The sequence below is a fragment of the Crinia signifera genome, chromosome 12, assembly GCF_055691185.1.
Source record: "Crinia signifera chromosome 12, ASM5569118v1, whole genome shotgun sequence".
NCBI lineage: Eukaryota > Metazoa > Chordata > Amphibia > Anura > Myobatrachidae > Crinia > Crinia signifera.
In genome coordinates, this window is record NC_139228.1 from 6,978,820 (window position 1) to 6,999,390 (window position 20,571).

At 47.5% G+C, this 20,571-nt stretch overlaps 1 protein-coding gene across 2 annotated transcripts in view; it reads left to right on the forward strand.

The window, feature by feature from the left end:
- The first annotated feature begins 9,022 nt into the window (after positions 1–9,022).
- HCN3 (hyperpolarization activated cyclic nucleotide gated potassium channel 3) overlaps positions 9,023–20,571 on the forward strand; it is a 36,100-nt gene continuing 24,551 nt past the window's right edge. For both annotated transcript variants that reach the window (XR_014466115.1, XM_083165935.1), the window contains exons 1-3: positions 9,023–12,489; positions 16,605–17,034; positions 19,903–20,064. Coding sequence is in view for 1 of the 2 variants with exons in the window: in XM_083165935.1 (XP_083022061.1) it covers positions 9,461–12,489; positions 16,605–17,034; positions 19,903–20,064 (3,621 nt within the window). In the remaining variant the exon portion in view is untranslated. The remainder of the gene's footprint in view (positions 12,490–16,604; positions 17,035–19,902; positions 20,065–20,571) is intronic.

Consider the following 20,571-nt stretch of genomic DNA (forward strand, 5'->3'; position numbering starts at 1 on the left):
GCTGAGGTACCCCCAATTACCGCTGGAGGATCAGAGAATGGGCAAGTAGGATGGAATAGTCCTCTTTCAGGTGATGGTGAGTGGATAAATTCACCTGAGGGTGCCCAGAGTCCTCTTTGGTGGTGCGGCGCCCTCAAGGCCACTGGAAGATCAGGAATTGGGCAAAAGGAATCCTCCTCTTTCAGGTGATTGGGGAAGGGTGGATTCACCCAAGGATGTTCACACTGCTGAGGATCCCATGAGGGGCCACGTAGGGTCCTGTTAAAGTTATCCAATGAATGGAGGGCAAGAAGGGTGGTAGAGCAGCATTGGTGAATGGCAGACCAATCCTGGAGTCTTGAGGTAGTTCAGCACCTAACACGTTTCGCTATTGGCTGTAGCTTTTTCAAAGCCAATGGTCTGCCATTCACCAAAGCTGCTCTCACCCGTAATATTATATACACCACACGCCTGGTCAACCGTAGTATTATATACACAACACGCCTGGACAACCGTAGTATTATATACACAACACGCCTGGTCAACTGTAGTATTATATACACAACACGACTGGTCAACCGTAGTATTATATACACAACATGCCTGGTCAACCGTAGTATTATATACACAACACGTCTGATCAACCGTAGTATTATCTCCACAACACGCCTGGTCACCCGTAGCATTATATCCACCACAAGCCTGGTCACCCATAGTATTTTATCCATCACACGTCTGGTCACCCGTAGTATTATATACACCACACGCCTGGTCACCCGTAGTATTACATACACAACACGCCTGGTCACCCGTAGTATTATATACACAACACGCCTGGTCACCCGTAATATTATATACACCACACGCCTGGTCACCCGTAGTATTATATACACAACACGCCTGGTCAACCGTAGTATTATATTCACAACACGCCTGGTCAACCGTAGTATTATATACACAACACGTCTGGTCAACCGTAGTATTATCTCCACAACACGCCTGGTCACCCGTAGTATTATATCCACCACAAGCCTGGTCACCCGTAGTATTATATCCACCACACGTCTGGTCACCCGTAGTATTATATACACCACACGCCTGGTCACCAGTAGTATTACATACACAACACGCCTGGTCACCCGTAGTATTATATACACAACAAGCCTGGTCACCCGTAATATTATATACACCACACGCCTGGTCACCTGTAGTATTATATACACCACACGCCTGGTCACCCGTAGTATTATATACACACCACGTCTGGTCACCCGTAGTATTATATACACAACACGCCTTGTCACCCGTAGTATTATATACACAACACGCCTGGTTACCCGTAGTATTATATACACCACACGCCTGGTCACCCGTAGTATTATATACACCACACGCCTGATCACCCGTAGTATTATATCCGCAACACGCCTGGTCACCCGTAGTATTATATCCGCAACAGGCCTGGTCACCCGTAATATTATAAACGCAACACGCCTTGTCAACCGTAGTATTATATACAGTACACGCCTGGTCACCCGTAGTATTATATACACAACACGCCTGGTCACCCGTAATATTATATCCGCAACACGCCTGGTCACCCGTAATATTATAAACGCAACACGCCTTGTCAACCGTAGTATTATATACAATACACGCCTGGTCACCCGTAGTATTATAAACACAACATGCCTGGTCACCCGTAGAATTATATACACCACACGCCTGGTCACCTGTAGTATTATATACACAACACGCCTGGTCACCCGTAGTATTACTTACACGTCTGGTCACCCGTAGTATTATATACACAACACGCCTGGTCACCCGTAGTATTATATACACCACACGCCTGGTCACCCGTAGTATTATATACACAACATGCCGGGTCAACCGTAGTATTATATACACCACACGCCTGGTCACCTGTAGTATTATATACACAACACGCCTGGTCACCCGTAGTATTATCTCCACAACATGCCTGGTCACCAGTAGTATTATATACACAACACGCCTGGTCACGCGTAGAATTATATACACAACACGCCTGGTCACCCGTAGTATTACATACACAACACGCCTGGTCACCCGTAGTATTATATACACAACACGCCTGGTCACCCGTAGTATTACTTACACGTCTGGTCACCCGTAGTATTATATACACAACACGCCTGGTCACCCGTAGTATTATATACACCACACGTCTGGTCACCCATAGTATTATCTCCACAACACGCCTGGTCACCCGTAGTATTATATCCGCAACACGCCTCCGTAATATTATAAACGCAACACGCCTTGTCAACCGTAGTATTATCTCCACAACACGCCTGGTCACCAGTAGTATTATATACACAACACGCCTGGTCACCCGTAGTATTATATCCGCAACACGCCTGGTCACCCGTAGTATTATATCCGCAACACGCCTGGTCACCCGTAATATTATAAACGCAACACGCCTTGTCAACCGTAGTATTATATACAGTACACGCCTGGTCACCCGTAGTATTATATACACAACACGCCTGGTCACCCGTAGTATTAAGGGCCAGATGTATCAAGCTTCACAAAGTGATAAAATGGAGAGTGATAAACAACCAGCCAATTAGCTCCAATGTGTAATTTTTCAAACTCAGCCTGTAGCATGACAGGTAGGAGCTGATTGGCTGGTTGTTTATCACTCTACATTTTATCACTTTGTGAAGTTTGATACATCTGGCCCTATATCCGCAACACGCCTGGTCACCCGTAATATTATAAACGCAACACGCCTTGTCAACCGTAGTATTATATACAATACACGCCTGGTCACCCGTAGTATTATAAACACAACATGCCTGGTCACCCGTAGAATTATATACACCACACGCCTGGTCACCTGTAGTATTATATACACAACACGCCTGGTCACCCGTAGTATTACTTACACGTCTGGTCACCCGTAGTATTATATACACAACACGCCTGGTCACCCATAGTATTATATACACCACACGCCTGGTCACCCGTAGTATTATATACACAACATGCCGGGTCAACCGTAGTATTATATACACCACAAGCCTGGTCACCTGTAGTATTATATACACAACACGCCTGGTCACCCGTAGTATTATCTCCACAACATGCCTGGTCACCAGTAGTATTATATACACAACACGCCTGGTCACGCGTAGAATTATATACACAACACGCCTGGTCACCCGTAGTATTACATACACAACACGCCTGGTCACCCGTAGTATTATATACACAACACGCCTGGTCACCCGTAGTATTACTTACACGTCTGGTCACCCGTAGTATTATATACACAACACGCCTGGTCACCCGTAGTATTATATACACCACACGTCTGGTCACCCATAGTATTATCTCCACAACACGCCTGGTCACCCGTAGTATTATATCCGCAACACGCCTGGACACCCGTAATATTATAAACGCAACACGCCTTGTCAACCGTAGTATTATCTCCACAACACGCCTGGTCAACCGTAGTATTATCTCCACAACACGCCTGGTCACCAGTAGTATTATATACACAACACGCCTGGTCACCCGTAGAATTATATACACAACACGCCTGGTCACCCGTAGCATTATATACACAACACGCCTGGTCACCCGTAGTACTATATACACCACACGCCTGGTCACCCGTAATATCATATACGCAACACGCCTGGTCACCCATAATATTATATACGCAACACGCCTTGTCAACCGTAGTATTATCTCCACAACACGCCTGGTCACCCATAGTATTATCTCCACAACACGCCTGGTCCCCCGTTGTATTATATACACACAACGCGCCTGGTCACCCGTAGTATTATATACACAACATGCCTGGTCACCCATAGTATTATATACACAACACGCCTGGTCACCCGTAATATTATATACGCAACATGCCTGGTCACCCGTAATATTATATACGCAACACGCCTGGTCACCCGTAATATTATATATGCAACACGCCTGGTCACCCGTAATATTATATATGCAACACGCCTGATCACCCGTAGTATTATATACGCAACACGCCTGGTCACCTGTAATAATATATATGCAACACGTCTGGTCACCCGTTGTATTATATACACAACAAGCCTGGTTACCCGTAGTATTATATACGCAACATGCCTGGTCACTCGTTGTATCACATACACAACACGCCTGGTCACCCGTAGTATTATATACGCAACACGCCTGGTCACCCGTAGTATTATATACACAACACGCCTGGTCACCCATAGTATTATCTCCACAACATGCCTGGTCACGTGTAGTATTACATGCACAACACGCCTGGTCACGTGTAGTATTACATGCACAACACACTTGGTCAAGTGTAGTATTACATGCACAATACGACTGGTCACCCGTAGTATTATATACGCAACACGCCTTGTCAACCGTAGTATTATCTCCACAACACGCCTGGTCACCCATAGTATTATCTCCACAACACGCCTGGTCCCCCGTTGTATTATATACACACAACGCGCCTGGTCACCCGTAGTATTATATACACAACATGCCTGGTCACCCATAGTATTATATACACAACACGCCTGGTCACCCGTAATATTATATACGCAACACGCCTGGTCACCCGTAATATTATATACGCAACACGCCTGGTCACCCGTAATATTATATATGCAACACGCCTGGTCACCCGTAATATTATATATGCAACACGCCTGATCACCCGTAGTATTATATACGCAACACGCCTGGTCACCTGTAATAATATATATGCAACACGTCTGGTCACCCGTTGTATTATATACACAACAAGCCTGGTTACCCGTAGTATTATATACGCAACATGCCTGGTCACTCGTTGTATCACATACACAACACGCCTGGTCACCCGTAGTATTATATACGCAACACGCCTGGTCACCCGTAGTATTATATACACAACACGCCTGGTCACCCATAGTATTATCTCCACAACATGCCTGGTCACGTGTAGTATTACATGCACAACACGCCTGGTCACGTGTAGTATTACATGCACAACACACTTGGTCAAGTGTAGTATTACATGCACAATACGACTGGTCACCCGTAGTATTATATACGCAACACGCCTTGTCAACCGTAGTATTATCTCCACAACACGCCTGGTCACCCATAGTATTATCTCCACAACACGCCTGGTCCCCCGTTGTATTATATACACACAACGCGCCTGGTCACCCGTAGTATTATATACACAACATGCCTGGTCACCCATAGTATTATATACACAACACGCCTGGTCACCCGTAATATTATATACGCAACACGCCTGGTCACCCGTAATATTATATACGCAACACGCCTGGTCACCCGTAATATTATATATGCAACACGCCTGGTCACCCGTAATATTATATATGCAACACGCCTGATCACCCGTAGTATTATATACGCAACACGCCTGGTCACCTGTAATAATATATATGCAACACGTCTGGTCACCCGTTGTATTATATACACAACAAGCCTGGTTACCCGTAGTATTATATACGCAACATGCCTGGTCACTCGTTGTATCACATACACAACACGCCTGGTCACCCGTAGTATTATATACGCAACACGCCTGGTCACCCGTAGTATTATATACACAACACGCCTGGTCACCCATAGTATTATCTCCACAACATGCCTGGTCACGTGTAGTATTACATGCACAACACGCCTGGTCACGTGTAGTATTACATGCACAACACACTTGGTCAAGTGTAGTATTACATGCACAACATGCCTGGCCAGGCGTAGTGTTACATGCACAACACACACAGTCACCCGTAGATATTACATGCACAACACGCCTGGTCACGCATAGTGTTACATGCATAACATGCCTGGTCATGTGTAGTATTACATGCACAACATGCCTGTTCACGTGTAGTATTACATGCACAACACACTTGGTCACTTGTAGTGTTACATGCACAACACGACTGGTCACCCGTAGTATTATATACGCAACACCTGGTCACCCGTAATATTATATACACAACACGTCTGGTCACCCGTAGTATTACATACACAACACGCCTGGTCACCCATAGTATTATATACACAACACGCCTGGTCACCCATAGTATTATCTCCACAACATGCCTGGTCACGTGTAGTATTACATGCACAACACACTTGGTCCCGTGTAGTGTTACATGCACAACACACCTGGTCACATGTAGTATTACATGCACAACATGCCTGGCCACCCGTAATATTATATACGCAACACGCCTGGTCCCACGTAATATTATATACGCAACACCTGGTCACCCGTAATATTATATACACAACACGCCTGGTCACCCATAGTATTATCTCCAGAACACGCCTGGTCACCCGTAGTATTATATCCGCAACACGCCTGGACACCCGTAATATTATAAACGCAACACGCCTTGTCAACCGTAGTATTATCTCCACAACACGCCTGGTCACCAGTAGTATTATATACACAACACGCCTGGTCACCCGTAGAATTATATACACAACACGCCTGGTCACCCGTAGCATTATATACACAACACAACTGGTCACCCGTAGTATTATATACACCACACGCCTGGTCACCCGTAATATCATATACGCAACACCCGTAGTATTATATACACCACACGCCTGGTCACCCGTAATATCATATACGCAACACGCCTGGTCACCCATAATATTATATACGCAACACGCCTTGTCAACCGTAGTATTATCTCCACAACACGCCTGGTCACCCATAGTATTATCTCCACAACACGCCTGGTCCCCCGTTGTATTATATACACACAACGCGCCTGGTCACCCGTAGTATTATATACACAACATGCCTGGTCACCCATAGTATTATATACACAACACACCTGGTCACCCGTAATATTATATACGCAACACGCCTGGTCACCCGTAATATTATATACGCAACACGCCTGGTCACCCGTAATATTATATATGCAACACGCCTGGTCACCCGTAATATTATATATGCAACACGCCTGATCACCCGTAGTATTATATACGCAACACGCCTGGTCACCTGTAATAATATATATGCAACACGTCTGGTCACCCGTTGTATTATATACACAACAAGCCTGGTTACCCGTAGTATTATATACGCAACATGCCTGGTCACTCGTTGTATCACATACACAACACGCCTGGTCACCCGTAGTATTATATACGCAACACGCCTGGTCACCCGTAGTATTATATACACAACACGCCTGGTCACCCATAGTATTATCTCCCCAACATGCCTGGTCACGTGTAGTATTACATGCACAACATGCCTGGTCACGTGTAGTATTACATGCACAACACACTTGGTCAAGTGTAGTATTACATGCACAACACGACTGGTCACCCGTAGTATTATATACGCAACACGCCTTGTCAACCGTAGTATTATCTCCACAACACGCCTGGTCACCCATAGTATTATCTCCACAACACGCCTGGTCCCCCGTTGTATTATATACACACAACGCGCCTGGTCACCCGTAGTATTATATACACAACATGCCTGGTCACCCATAGTATTATATACACAACACGCCTGGTCACCCGTAATATTATATACGCAACACGCCTGGTCACCCGTAATATTATATACGCAACACGCCTGGTCACCCGTAATATTATATATGCAACACGCCTGATCACCCGTAGTATTATATACGCAACACGCCTGGTCACCTGTAATAATATATATGCAACACGTCTGGTCACCCGTTGTATTATATACACAACAAGCCTGGTTACCCGTAGTATTATATACGCAACATGCCTGGTCACTCGTTGTATCACATACACAACACGCCTGGTCACCCGTAGTATTATATACGCAACACGCCTGGTCACCCGTAGTATTATATACACAACACGCCTGGTCACCCATAGTATTATCTCCACAACATGCCTGGTCACGTGTAGTATTACATGCACAACACGCCTGGTCACGTGTAGTATTACATGCACAACACACTTGGTCACGTGTAGTGTTACATGCACAACACGACTGGTCACCCGTAGTATTATATACGCAACACCTGGTCACCCGTAATATTATATACACAACACATCTGGTCACCCGTAGTATTACATACACAACACGCCTGGTCACCCATAGTATTATATACACAACACGCCTGGTCACCCATAGTATTATCTCCACAACATACCTGGTCACGTGTAGTATTACATGCACAACACGCCTGGTCACGTGTAGTATTACATGCTCAACACACTTGGTCAAGTGTAGTATTACATGCACAACATGCCTGGCCACGCGTAGTGTTACATGCACAATATGCCTGTTCACGTGTAGTATTACATGCACAACACACTTGGTCCCGTGTAGTGTTACATGCACAACACACCTGGTCACATGTAGTATTACATGCACAACATGCCTGGCCACCCGTACTATTATATACGCAACACGCCTGGTCCCCCGTAATATTATATACGCAACACCTGGTCACCCGTAATATTATATACACAACACGCCTGGTCACCCATAGTATTATATACACAACACGCCTGGTCACCCGTAGTATTACATACACAACACGTCTGGTCACCCGTAGTATTATATACACAACACGCATGGTCACCCGTAATATTATATACGCAACACGCCTGGTCACCCGTTGTATTATCTCCACAACATGCCTGGTCACGTGTAGTATTACATATACAACATCCCTGGCCATGCGTAGTGTTACATGCACAACACACTCAGTCACCCGTAGTATTACATGCACAACACACTTGGTCACGTGTAGTGTTACATGCACAACACACCTGGCCACGTGTAGTATTACATGCACATCATGCCTGGGCACGCGTAGTGTTACATGCACAACACACTCAGTCACCCGTAGTATTACATGTACAACATGCCCGGTCACACATCTGTTCACATGTAGTATTACCAGTCACATATCTTCTATTGTGTGTAAATGCTGAGTGTGGCCACACGGGGGAGCTGCAGGTCAGGCTGCTACTGGTCCTATGGCCGTACCTCTTCTGCCTGCACAGTCATTGTCACACAGTTCCTAATTACATTCCACATCTCTCCTCCAGGTCTCCGTTGTCCTCTGCTTCCTGTCATACGCCTGCTACCCTGCACCCCTCCCATCCTCCATCTCTGTACTATTACTGGCTGCATCCTCCTCATCCCTGTATCTTGTAGCATCCCTGCCTCTTCCTCGCTGCCATCGCTCGCCTCCCTCCTTTCTTTCCTGCATCCTCTCTCTGCTGTCTACCTACTCTCAGTCTCCTCCTTCATCCCCTCACCAGGGAATGTGCACCTTCAGTTACAAGATGTCATGGAGATAATGAGCTTATTTATCGCTGCTCAGGTTGGAGGCTTGCAGCAGAAGACAGGTCAGAACCCTGCCAGCCATCACAACATGGGTACCTGAGGAAGGACGTCTAACTGCTCATCATGGAGCCTCAGAACGGGCAGTACTCCCCAGCCAAGCATATGACAGCAGACAGAGAGGTTGGCATGGCCGCAGAGCTGCTAGGCTTTGGTCTGGAACCCAACCAGCATGGTCCTGTGTCTGGAGGCAGCCAGAAGATGCAGGGCCCAGGGGTTAGCCAGGATACTGCTTTGACCATACACAGCCAGTGCCCCATCTCTACCGGACGTACTGGACCTGCTCCTACACAGCTCCCACATGTAGGACACACTCAGTCATCTACCCACGGGATAACTCTACCACACTGCCACGCTGCTACTGGACCCCACCAAACGTCTGCTCTAGAACCAAATCAGATGCTGCTCCCGGGGGCTGGTGCCTCAGTATCCATCCAGAGTCCATCCATTACAGCTAATGTGGCCGCTATACCCTGCAACCTTCCTGCCGCAGGTCCTATGCGAGGCACCACTCCTCCATTACCACAAGTTCCCATGCAGCCTCCTGTCACCAAAGCAATACACATACCGGCAGCCGCATCTGTGCCAGTTACGAGACAGACTGCAACCCCCTGGCCGAATCATGTCAGAGACGCTAACAAATCTACGCCAGGCACGTATCAGCCATCTGCATTAAGATCCGTTCAGCCACCTAACCGTACACAACATCATCCTCCTAATCGTGGACCAAACCACCAACCTGCATTTAGGCCTAATCATCCTCCTAACCGTGGACTTAACCAGCCTTCTCTGCCCGTATCTACTTTGCCTCTCTTAACAGGATCCAACCAGCCTCTTACCACAAGTTGCTTCCACAACCGGCCTCCTGCTCCAGGCTCCAACCAGACCCCCATCACTGTATCCAAACAAGCTCCTTCTTCGTTTCCCAACACAACCTTTGACACTGAACCTAACCAACCGACAGCACCCAATCAAACTGCTACAGGACCAAAGCACACTTCTGCCATGGCACCTACCCGATCTTCTACCATATACAACCAACCATCTGCCCATGCACCCAGCCAGACGCATTTGTCAGGACCAAGACAAACTTCTGCTCTTGAACCCATGCAACCAGCAGTAGCCTACCAAACTTTTGACCCTGCACACAGCCAACCATATATAGGACATAACCATACTTCCTCACCTGCATCAAACCAACTGCCTTCTACAGTCCACAACCAAACCTCTGTCCCTGCACCCAACCAATCCTCAGGACCTAACCAGACCAGTGCACCTGCACCCAACCAACCTACAGGACACAACCAAACCAGTGCCCCTGTACCCAAACAACCCTCAGGACCCAAAAAAATCAATGGGCCTTCACCCACCCAAACTACAGGACCTAACCAGACCAGTGCCACTGCACCTACCCAACCTACAGGACCCAACCAGACCAGTACCCCTGCACCCACCCAACCTACAGGACCCAACCAAACCAGTGCCCCTGCACCCACCCAACCTACAGTACCCAACCAGACCAATATCCCTGCATCCACCCAACCTACAGGACCCAACCAAATCAGTGCCCCTGCACCGACCCAACCTACAGGACCCAACCAAACCAGTACCCCTGCAACCACCCAACCTACAGGACGCAACCAGACCAGTGCCCCTGCACCCACCCAACCTAAAGGACCCAACCAGACCAGTATCCCTGCACCCATCCAATCTACAGGACCCAACCAGATCAGTGCCCCTGCACCCACCCAACCTACAGGACCCTACCAAACCAGTACCCCTGCACCCACCCAACCTACAAGACCCAACCAAACCAGTGCCCCTGCACCCACCCAACCTACAGGACCCAACCAGACCAGTGCCCCTGCACCCACCCAACCTACAGGAGCCAAGGAGACCAGTGCCCCTGCACCTACCCAACCTACAGGATCCAACCAGACCAGTTCCCCTGCCCCCACCCAACCTACAGTACCCACCCAAACCAGTGCCCCTGCACCCACCCAACCTACAGGACCCAACCAGACCAGTTCCCCTGCCCCCACCCAACCTACAGTACCCAACCAAACCAGTGCCCCTGCACCCACCCAACCTACAGGACCCAACCAGACCAGTTCCCCTGCACCCACCCAACCTACAGGACCCAACCACACAAGTGCCCCTGCACCCACCCAACCTACAGGACCCAATCACACCAGTGCCCCTGCACCCACCCAACCTACAGGACCCAACCAGACCAGTGCCCCTGCACCCACCCAACCTACAGGACCCAACCAGACCAGTTCCCCTGCCCCCACCCAACCTACAGTACCCAACCAAACCAGTGCCCCTGCACCCACCCAACCTACAGGACCCAACCACACAAGTGCCCCTGCACCCACCCAACCTACAGGACCCAATCACACCAGTGCCCCTGCACCCACCCAACCTACAGGACCCAACCAGACCAGTGCCCCTGCACCCACCCAACCTACAGGACCCAACCACACCAGTGCCCCTGCACCCACCCAACCTACAGGACCCAACCACACCAGTGCCCCTGCACCCACCCAACCTACAGGACCCAACCAGACCAGTGCCCCTGCACCCACCCAACCTACAGGACCCAACCACACCAGTGCCCCTGCACCCACCCAACCTACAGGACCCAACCACACCAGTGCCCCTGCACCCACAGGACCATACCAGCCTTACACCCCAGGAGCAATTCAGCAGCCTGGCTCCTTTCAGTCTTCTGTTCCTGGATCCAACCAGGTGCCAGGTCCTGATAGCAGACAGCCTTCAGTTACAGGCCTCAGTCAGACATCTTCTGGACTAAATCAAACTCCAGTGCTCGGTCACAGCCAGTCTCCAGACTCTGGCCAAAGCCAGTCCTCAGTACCAGGGCAATCTTCCCTGCTCCCCAAGTCAGAGGGGTCAGAGCACCTTGATGGAGAGGAGCCCGGCACCTTTATGCAACGCCAGTTTGGGGCCCTCCTGCAACCTGCTGTCAATAAGTTCTCCCTTAGAATGTTCGGCAGTCACAAGGCTGTAGAGATTGAGCAGCAAAGGGTTAAATCCGCTGGGTTTTGGATCATCCACCCCTACAGTGACTTCAGGTTAGTGGTCAGTGTGTGCTGTAGGCTATACTCATGCCTTGGTGCCTACCACTATTACTCACACGTTGTGTGCATTACATCCACTACATCTATAGAATTTATTCCCCCAGGATTCCCAGGTTCCACAGGTGTCAGAGATAAATAACGTACTGCTGTCATGTTCTATACATGCTTATAACATGTTATACGTGTCATATACACACAAAGAACATGCTATACACATGGTGATGTCATGTCATATACACACTTATTACATGTTATACAAATACAGCTGTCATGACACATACATGCTTGTTACATATTATACTCATACTACTGTCATATAACGTACATGTTTATTAAATGCTATACAAATACTGCAGTTACGTCATATACATGATAATTACATGCTACACACATACTGCTGTAAAGACATATACACACTAATAACATGCTATACACATACTGCTGTCATGTCATATACACGCTAATTACATGTTATACGCATACTGCTGTCATGTCATATACACACTAATTACATGTTATACACATACTGCTGTCATGTCATATACACACTAATTACATGTTATACCTATACTGCTGTCATGTCATATACACACTAATTACATGTTATACACATACTGCTGTCATGTCATATACACACTAATTACATGTTATACACATACTGCTGTCATGTCATATACACACTAATTACATGTTATACACATACTGCTGTCATGTCATATACACACTAATTACATGTTATACACATACTGCTGTCATGTCATATACACACTAATTACATGTTATACACATACTGCTGTCATGTCATATACACACTAATTACATGTTATACATATATACTGCTGTCAGGTCATATACACACTAATTACATGTTATACATATACTGCTGTCATGTCAAATACACACTAATTACATGTTATACACATACTGCTGTCAGGTCATATACACACTAATTACATGTTATACACATACTGCTGTCATGTCATATACACACTAATTACATGTTATGCATATACTGCTGTCTTGTCATATACACACTAATTACATGCTATACACATACTGCTGTCATGTCATATACACACTAATTACATGTTATACACATACTGCTGTCATGTCATACACACTAATTACATGTTATACATATATACTGCTGTCAGGTCATATACACACTAATTACATGGTATACATATACTGCTGTCATGTCATATACACACTAATTATATGCTATACACATACTGCTGTCATGTCATATACACACTAATTACATGTTATACACATACTGCTGTCATGTCATATACACACCAATTACACGTCATACACATACTGCTGTCATGTCATATACACACTACTTACATGTTATATACATAATGCTGTCATGTCATATACACACTACTTACATGTTATATACATAATGCTGTCATGTCATATACACACTACTTACATGTTATATACATACTGCTGTCATGTCATATACACACTAATTACATATCTCCACACATAGGCCCTTATTTTGGTTCACTCACAAAGACAAATTCCTTCTCAAATGGACAATACCATGCTGCACAGAGACAGAGAGGCAGATGTAACTTGTGCAGAGAGAATTAGATTTGGGTGGGGTTTTACTTCAAGGTGAGATCTATATTGCAGTGTGCAAATAAAGCAGTCAGTATTTTCCCTGCACAGAAACAAAATAACTCACCCAAATCTAATTCTCTCTGCACATTTTACATCTGCCCCCCTGCAGTGCACATGGTTAGGTCCATTTTAAAAGGAATTTGCAGTGAACCAGAATAAGGGCCATACTGCTGTCATGTCATATACACAATAATTACATTTCATACACATATTGCTGTCATGTCATGTACACGCTAATTACATGTTATACAGATACTGCTGTCATGTAATATATACGCTAATTACATGTTATAAACATGATGCTCTCATGTCATGTACACAATAATTACATGCTATACACATACACATACACCTGCATCTCTGATCTACCACCTGCATCTCTGATCCACCTCCTGCATCTCTGATCCACCACCTGCATCCCTGATCCACCACCCACATCTCTAATCCACCTCCTGCATATTTTATCCACCACCTGCATCTCTGATCCACCTCTTGCATCTCTGATCCACCTCTTGCATCTCTGATCCACCTCCTGCATCTCTGATCCACCATCTGCATCTCTAATCTCTGATCCACCTCCTGCATCTCTGATCCACCTCCTGCATCTCTGATCCACCACCTGCATCCCTGATCCACCACCTGCATCCCTGATCCACCACCCACATCTCTAATCCACCACCTGCATATTTTATCGACCACCTGCATCTCTGATCCACCTCTTGCATATCGTATCCACCTCCTGCGTATCAAATCCAGGCCTGAATCTCTAATCCACCGCCTGTATCTCTAATCCACCGCCTGCATCTCTAATCCACCTCCTGCATCTCTAATCCACCTCCTGCATCTCTGATCCACCACTTGCATCTCTGATCCACCACCTGCATCTCTGATCCACCACCTGCATCCCTGATCCACCACCCACATCTCTAATCCACCACCTACATATTTTATCCACCACCTGCATCTCAGATCCTCCACATGCATCTCTGATCCACCACATGCACAACTTATCCACCACCTGCATCTCTGATCCACCACCTGCTTCTCTGATCCACCACCTGCTTCTCTGATCCACCACCTGCTTCTCTGATCCACCACCTGCATCTGTAATCCACCACCCGCATCTCTGATCCACCACCCGCATCTCTAATCCACCACCCGCATCTCTGATCCACCACCTGCATCTTTAATCCACCACCTGCATCTGTAATCTACCACCTGCATCTGTAATCCACCACCTGCATCTGTAATCCACCTCCAGCATCTCTGATCCACCTCCAGCATCTCTGATCCACCACCTGCATCTCTGATCCACCACCCGCATATCTTATCCACCACCTGCATCTCAGATCCACCTCCTGCATCTCTGATCCACCACCTGCATCTCTAATCCACCTCCTGCATTTCTGATCCACCACCCGCATCTCTAATCCACCGCCTGCATCTCTGATCCACCACCTGCATCTGTAATCCACCTCCAGCATCTCTAATCCACCTCCTGCTTCTCTGATCCACCACCTGTTGCACGCAGCCATCCTAGTTTTGTTAGGCAAGGTTTCCCCTCCTATTCTTGACCTTGCTTTGGGGATTCGCTGTGCTGTATTGTACCTGTTGGTTGGAGATTCCCCTAGTCTGTCCCTTGTGCATGCGACTGGGTCACATTCCCATCTTCGGCCAGGTGCCGGCAGATAGGGGCTCTTTCTTAGTTAGAACCGTTAGTCAGATTGTCCTCTTGAGTTACCCCCTGACGATCGCTCACCCTTTGTCCGTCCATAAGACCTGGCTGCATCGGGGTTGGAGCGGGCCTAACTCGCTCCTTCGAACGAGGCGGCCACAGGTGAAGCCTAGTTTCTGCAAGGGTTTGACACATCTGTGCGGGGAACTCAATAGAGTCAGTGTAGGTTTCGCTGTGGCCGTCCTAACCGGCGGTTCCGGCTACGGGCTAACGCCTGAACTCCAGCTTCCAGCCTCCTCTAGTTCCATCCTGCGCCCTGGCGGCCATCGTACCACCACCTGCATCTCTAATCCAACTCCTGCATCTCTAATCCACCTCCAGAATCCTGGTCCATGGTTCTCCTGTGTTCTGTTCCCTCCTTGTTTCCCTATACATATGATTTCCCATCCAGTCTGTCCCAGTCTAATGACTACGTTACTACACACCCTCCGTTCTTGTTCTAGTGTACACCAGACAGAGAGCCCTGATCTGCTTGTTGGGTGCAGAAAAACGCAAATCCCCTTGGGGGTTCCTGGCGAAAACCTCATCCTATCAGACTCTGTGAATCTGGTTATTTGTCAATCATACATGCGGGTCAGAATCCACAATATCATCCATGTATTGTCATTATCTTCTACATTATCTTCTACAATCGTTTCTCCGCCATTCTGTTCTCTGAATGTAAATCTGTCCATGTATCTTTCCTCAGTGACTTTACCATCACTTTCTTTTCTTCCCCTTCTACCTTCTCCCCTTTCCTCAGGTTTTATTGGGATCTAATTATGCTTCTCCTCATGGTTGGGAACCTGATAATCCTTCCGGTGGGAATCACTTTCTTCAAGGATGAAAACACCCCACCCTGGATTGTGTTTAATGTCCTCTCCGACACTTTCTTCCTGGCTGACCTGGTCCTGAATTTCCGGACAGGTATTGTGGTTGGGGACAACACAGAGATTATACTGGACCCACACACCATCAAGATGAAGTATTTAAAGAGCTGGTTTCTGGTGGATTTTGTATCTTCCATCCCGGTGGATTATATATTCCTCATCGTGGACCTGGAGACCCGTGTGGACTCTGAGGTGTACAAGACGGCCCGGGCACTCCGAATTGTCAGGTTTACTAAAATTCTTAGTCTGCTCCGGCTGCTCAGGCTATCTCGGCTCATCCGATACATCCACCAATGGGAAGAGGTAAGTTATTTATGCAACATGAATGTACCAATGTACATGTGACATGTGACCAAGTACATGTGACCAATGTACTTGTAGCCCACACATGCTGGGCAGCGTTATTCTCACACGGCAATGTAGCTCTGAGCTAGGACACGCCCCTGCCTCACCTATCTGTCTGCACATGGTACATCTGACCCCCTGCAGTGCAGCATGGTGTTCAGAGCCGGCCCTAGCCTAAATGACGCCCTAGGCAAGATTTTGGCTGGTGCCCCCTAGCACCGCCACTAGTTCCACCTCTGACTCTGCTATGATGAGGATTGATGGTGCTGGGAAAGGGGAGCAGTCATCATTTTGGTGCTCCTACCCGCAATATTTTAAATAGAAACAGTGCACACATTTGGTGTGCAGCCCAAACAGGGGTGTGTTCTTGCTGGGAAGGGGCATGGCCACACAATTTTACCCCCAGTTCAAATTATGCCACACAGTAGTGCAACTTTATTCACATTATATCATGCGATGGTGTCCTTTATTCACGTTACATCGCACTGTAGTACCACTTTACCTAGTTATATACATTACTCCTCACATTATTCCCTTAGAAAAAAATCCTGAGAAAATAATGTATTTTAACCACCTCCATGGCCACACTGCAATTCAGCACAAAGCAGTGTGTGCTGGGCAGAGCAGAAGAGCTGATTAAGGGGAAGGGGCCGGGGCCCCAACTGGGCCCTCCCATCAGACTTTGGCCTGGGTAATTTGTACCCCCTACCCCTTTTTCTCGGCACCCCTGATAATACCACACAGTAATGCCCCTTATTAATGTCCTTATAACCATAATGCCCCTTACACATTATGCCAACCTTTATTAATGCCCTTCATACACATAATGACACACATAATGCCCCTTACACATATGTTGCACATTATTAATGCCCTTATACACATGACACACATAATGCCTATTACACATATGTCGCACATTATTAATGCATTTATACATGACACACATAATGCCCCTTACACTTATGCGAACACTATTGCACAACCAACCCACCCGCAGACAGCACTCACACAGCCACTAACACTGTAACCTCTGCCTCTGCTTGGATACAGATGTTTCCGCATACATCTTGTCTCAATAGGCCATGCTGCTCCTGGCCAGTTCTGCTAACGTTGGGTGCATTTTTTGCTGAAAATTCGTCTTATTTGCATTGTTGGGACCAGCACACACAAGGAGCTTCCGATGATTAAAATGATATGTGGCATGCCTATATTTTATGTGCGACTGTGGCTGTACCTGCATATGGAATGCTATGTTACAGTGATTTCCATGAATACACTATTTCATATGCAAATACAGCCTCACTCACACACAGAATATAGGCATGCTGCATATCATTTTAATCAGCAGAAGCTGCTGATGCCCCTAGGCATTCCAAATGCCCTAGGCAATTGCCTAGCTTGCCTATGCCTAAGGCCGGCCCTGATGGTGTTACCCAGGTGCTCAGGTACTGTCTGCTTCTGCATGTAGCCCACACATGCTGGGCAGCATTATTCTCACACGGCAATGTAGCTCTGAGCTAGGACACGCCCCTCCCACACCTTACTCACTGCACATGTTACATCTGCCCCCCTGCAGCGCAGCATGGTGTTACCCAGGTGCTCAGGTACTGTCTGCTTCTGCATGTAGCCCACACATGCTTGACAGCGTTATTCTCACACTGCAATGTAGCTCTGAGCTAGGACACGCCCCTCCCACACCTAACTCTCTGCACCTGTTACATCTGCCCCCTGCAGTGCAGCATGGTGTTACCCAGGTGCTCAGTTACTGGCTGCTTCTGCATGTAGCCCACACATACTGGGCAGCTTTATTCTCACACTGCAATGTAGCTCTGAGCTAGGACACGCCCCTCTCACATCTAACTCTGTGCACATGTTACATCTGCCCCCCTGCAGTGCAGCATGGTGTTACCCAGGTGCTCAGTTACTGGCTGCTTCTGCATGTAGCGACACACACACTGGGCAGCTTTATTCTCACACTGCAATGTAGCTCTGAGCTAGGACACTCCCACACCTAACTCTCTGCACATGTTACATCTGCCCCCTGCAGTGCAGCATGGTGTTACCCAGGTGCTCAGTTACTGGGTGCTTCTGCATGTAGCGACACACACAATGGGCAGCTTTATTCTCACACTGGAATGTAGCTCTGAGCTAGGACACGCCCCTCTCACACCTACCTCTCTGTACATGTTACATCTGCCCCCTGCAGCACAGCATGGTGTTACCCAGATGCTCAGCTACTGGCTGCTTCTGCATGTAGCCCACACATACTGGGCAGCATTATTCTCACACTGTAATGTACAGTAGCTCTGGGCTAGGACACGCCCCTCTCACACCTAACTCTCTGCACAAGTTACATCTGCCCCCTGCAGCGCAGCATGGTGTTACCCAGGTGCTCAGTTACTGGCTGCTTCTGCATGTAGCCCACACATGCTGGGCAGCGTTATTCTCACACTGCAATGTAGCTCTGAGCTAGGCCACGCCCCTCCCACACCTAAATGTGCATACACATGGAGCGATTTGGTAAACGATTGTATCTCGTTAAAGATTTCCTCTAAACTCCTGCGCAAACTATTTGGTATCAAATAATGAACAATTGAGCAAATGATTACACATGAATGATTGATCTTTAACGATGGTGGAGGGGAGGGTAAAGTCAGCTTTACCAAATGGTTCATCGTGCATACACATGGAACAATTGGTACACATCGCTAACGATTGGTCTATGATCTTGCTGCATGCAGGAAAGATCATCGACCGAGTGTACGCAGCTTAACTCTCTGCACATGTTCCATCCTAAACCTGCCCGTTTCTCTTGCCATTCAGATCTTCCACATGACCTACGACCTGGCCAGCGCAGTGGTGCGGATCTTTAACCTGATCGGAATGATGTTGTTGCTCTGTCACTGGGACGGGTGTCTGCAGTTCCTTGTGCCGATGCTGCAGGAATTCCCGGAGGATTGCTGGGTGTACATCAGTAAGATGGTGGTAAGTGTTTCCTTCCGGCTCCTTCTCTGCTGCCATCACACCAGGAGGAGGGAGACGCCTAGCCATAAAATACTAGGACCCATCTCCCTGGCAGCACATTACACATCACCAGACTCCATACCCGGCTGGTACCTATGGGCCCTAATAATCAGAGGCAGGAGACTGCGCCACCCGCTATGCCCATGAGATAGAGTCTACGATACCTGCACTTCCCATATACATGTCATTAATATATGGGATGGGGGTGTAGCAACAGCCAGACGAGATGGCCACGTACTGCGAGGTATATGGGAGGGAGATGGCCACGTATTGTGGTATACACAGGAGGGAGATGGCCCACGTACTGCGAGGTATATGGGAGGGAGATGGCCACGTACTGCGGTATATACGGGAGGGAGATGGCCCACGTATTGTGGTAAATACAGGAGGGAGGTGGCCACATACTGCGCTATATATACGCAGGGAGGTGGCCACGTATACAGGTGTGAGATGGCCATGTATTACAGT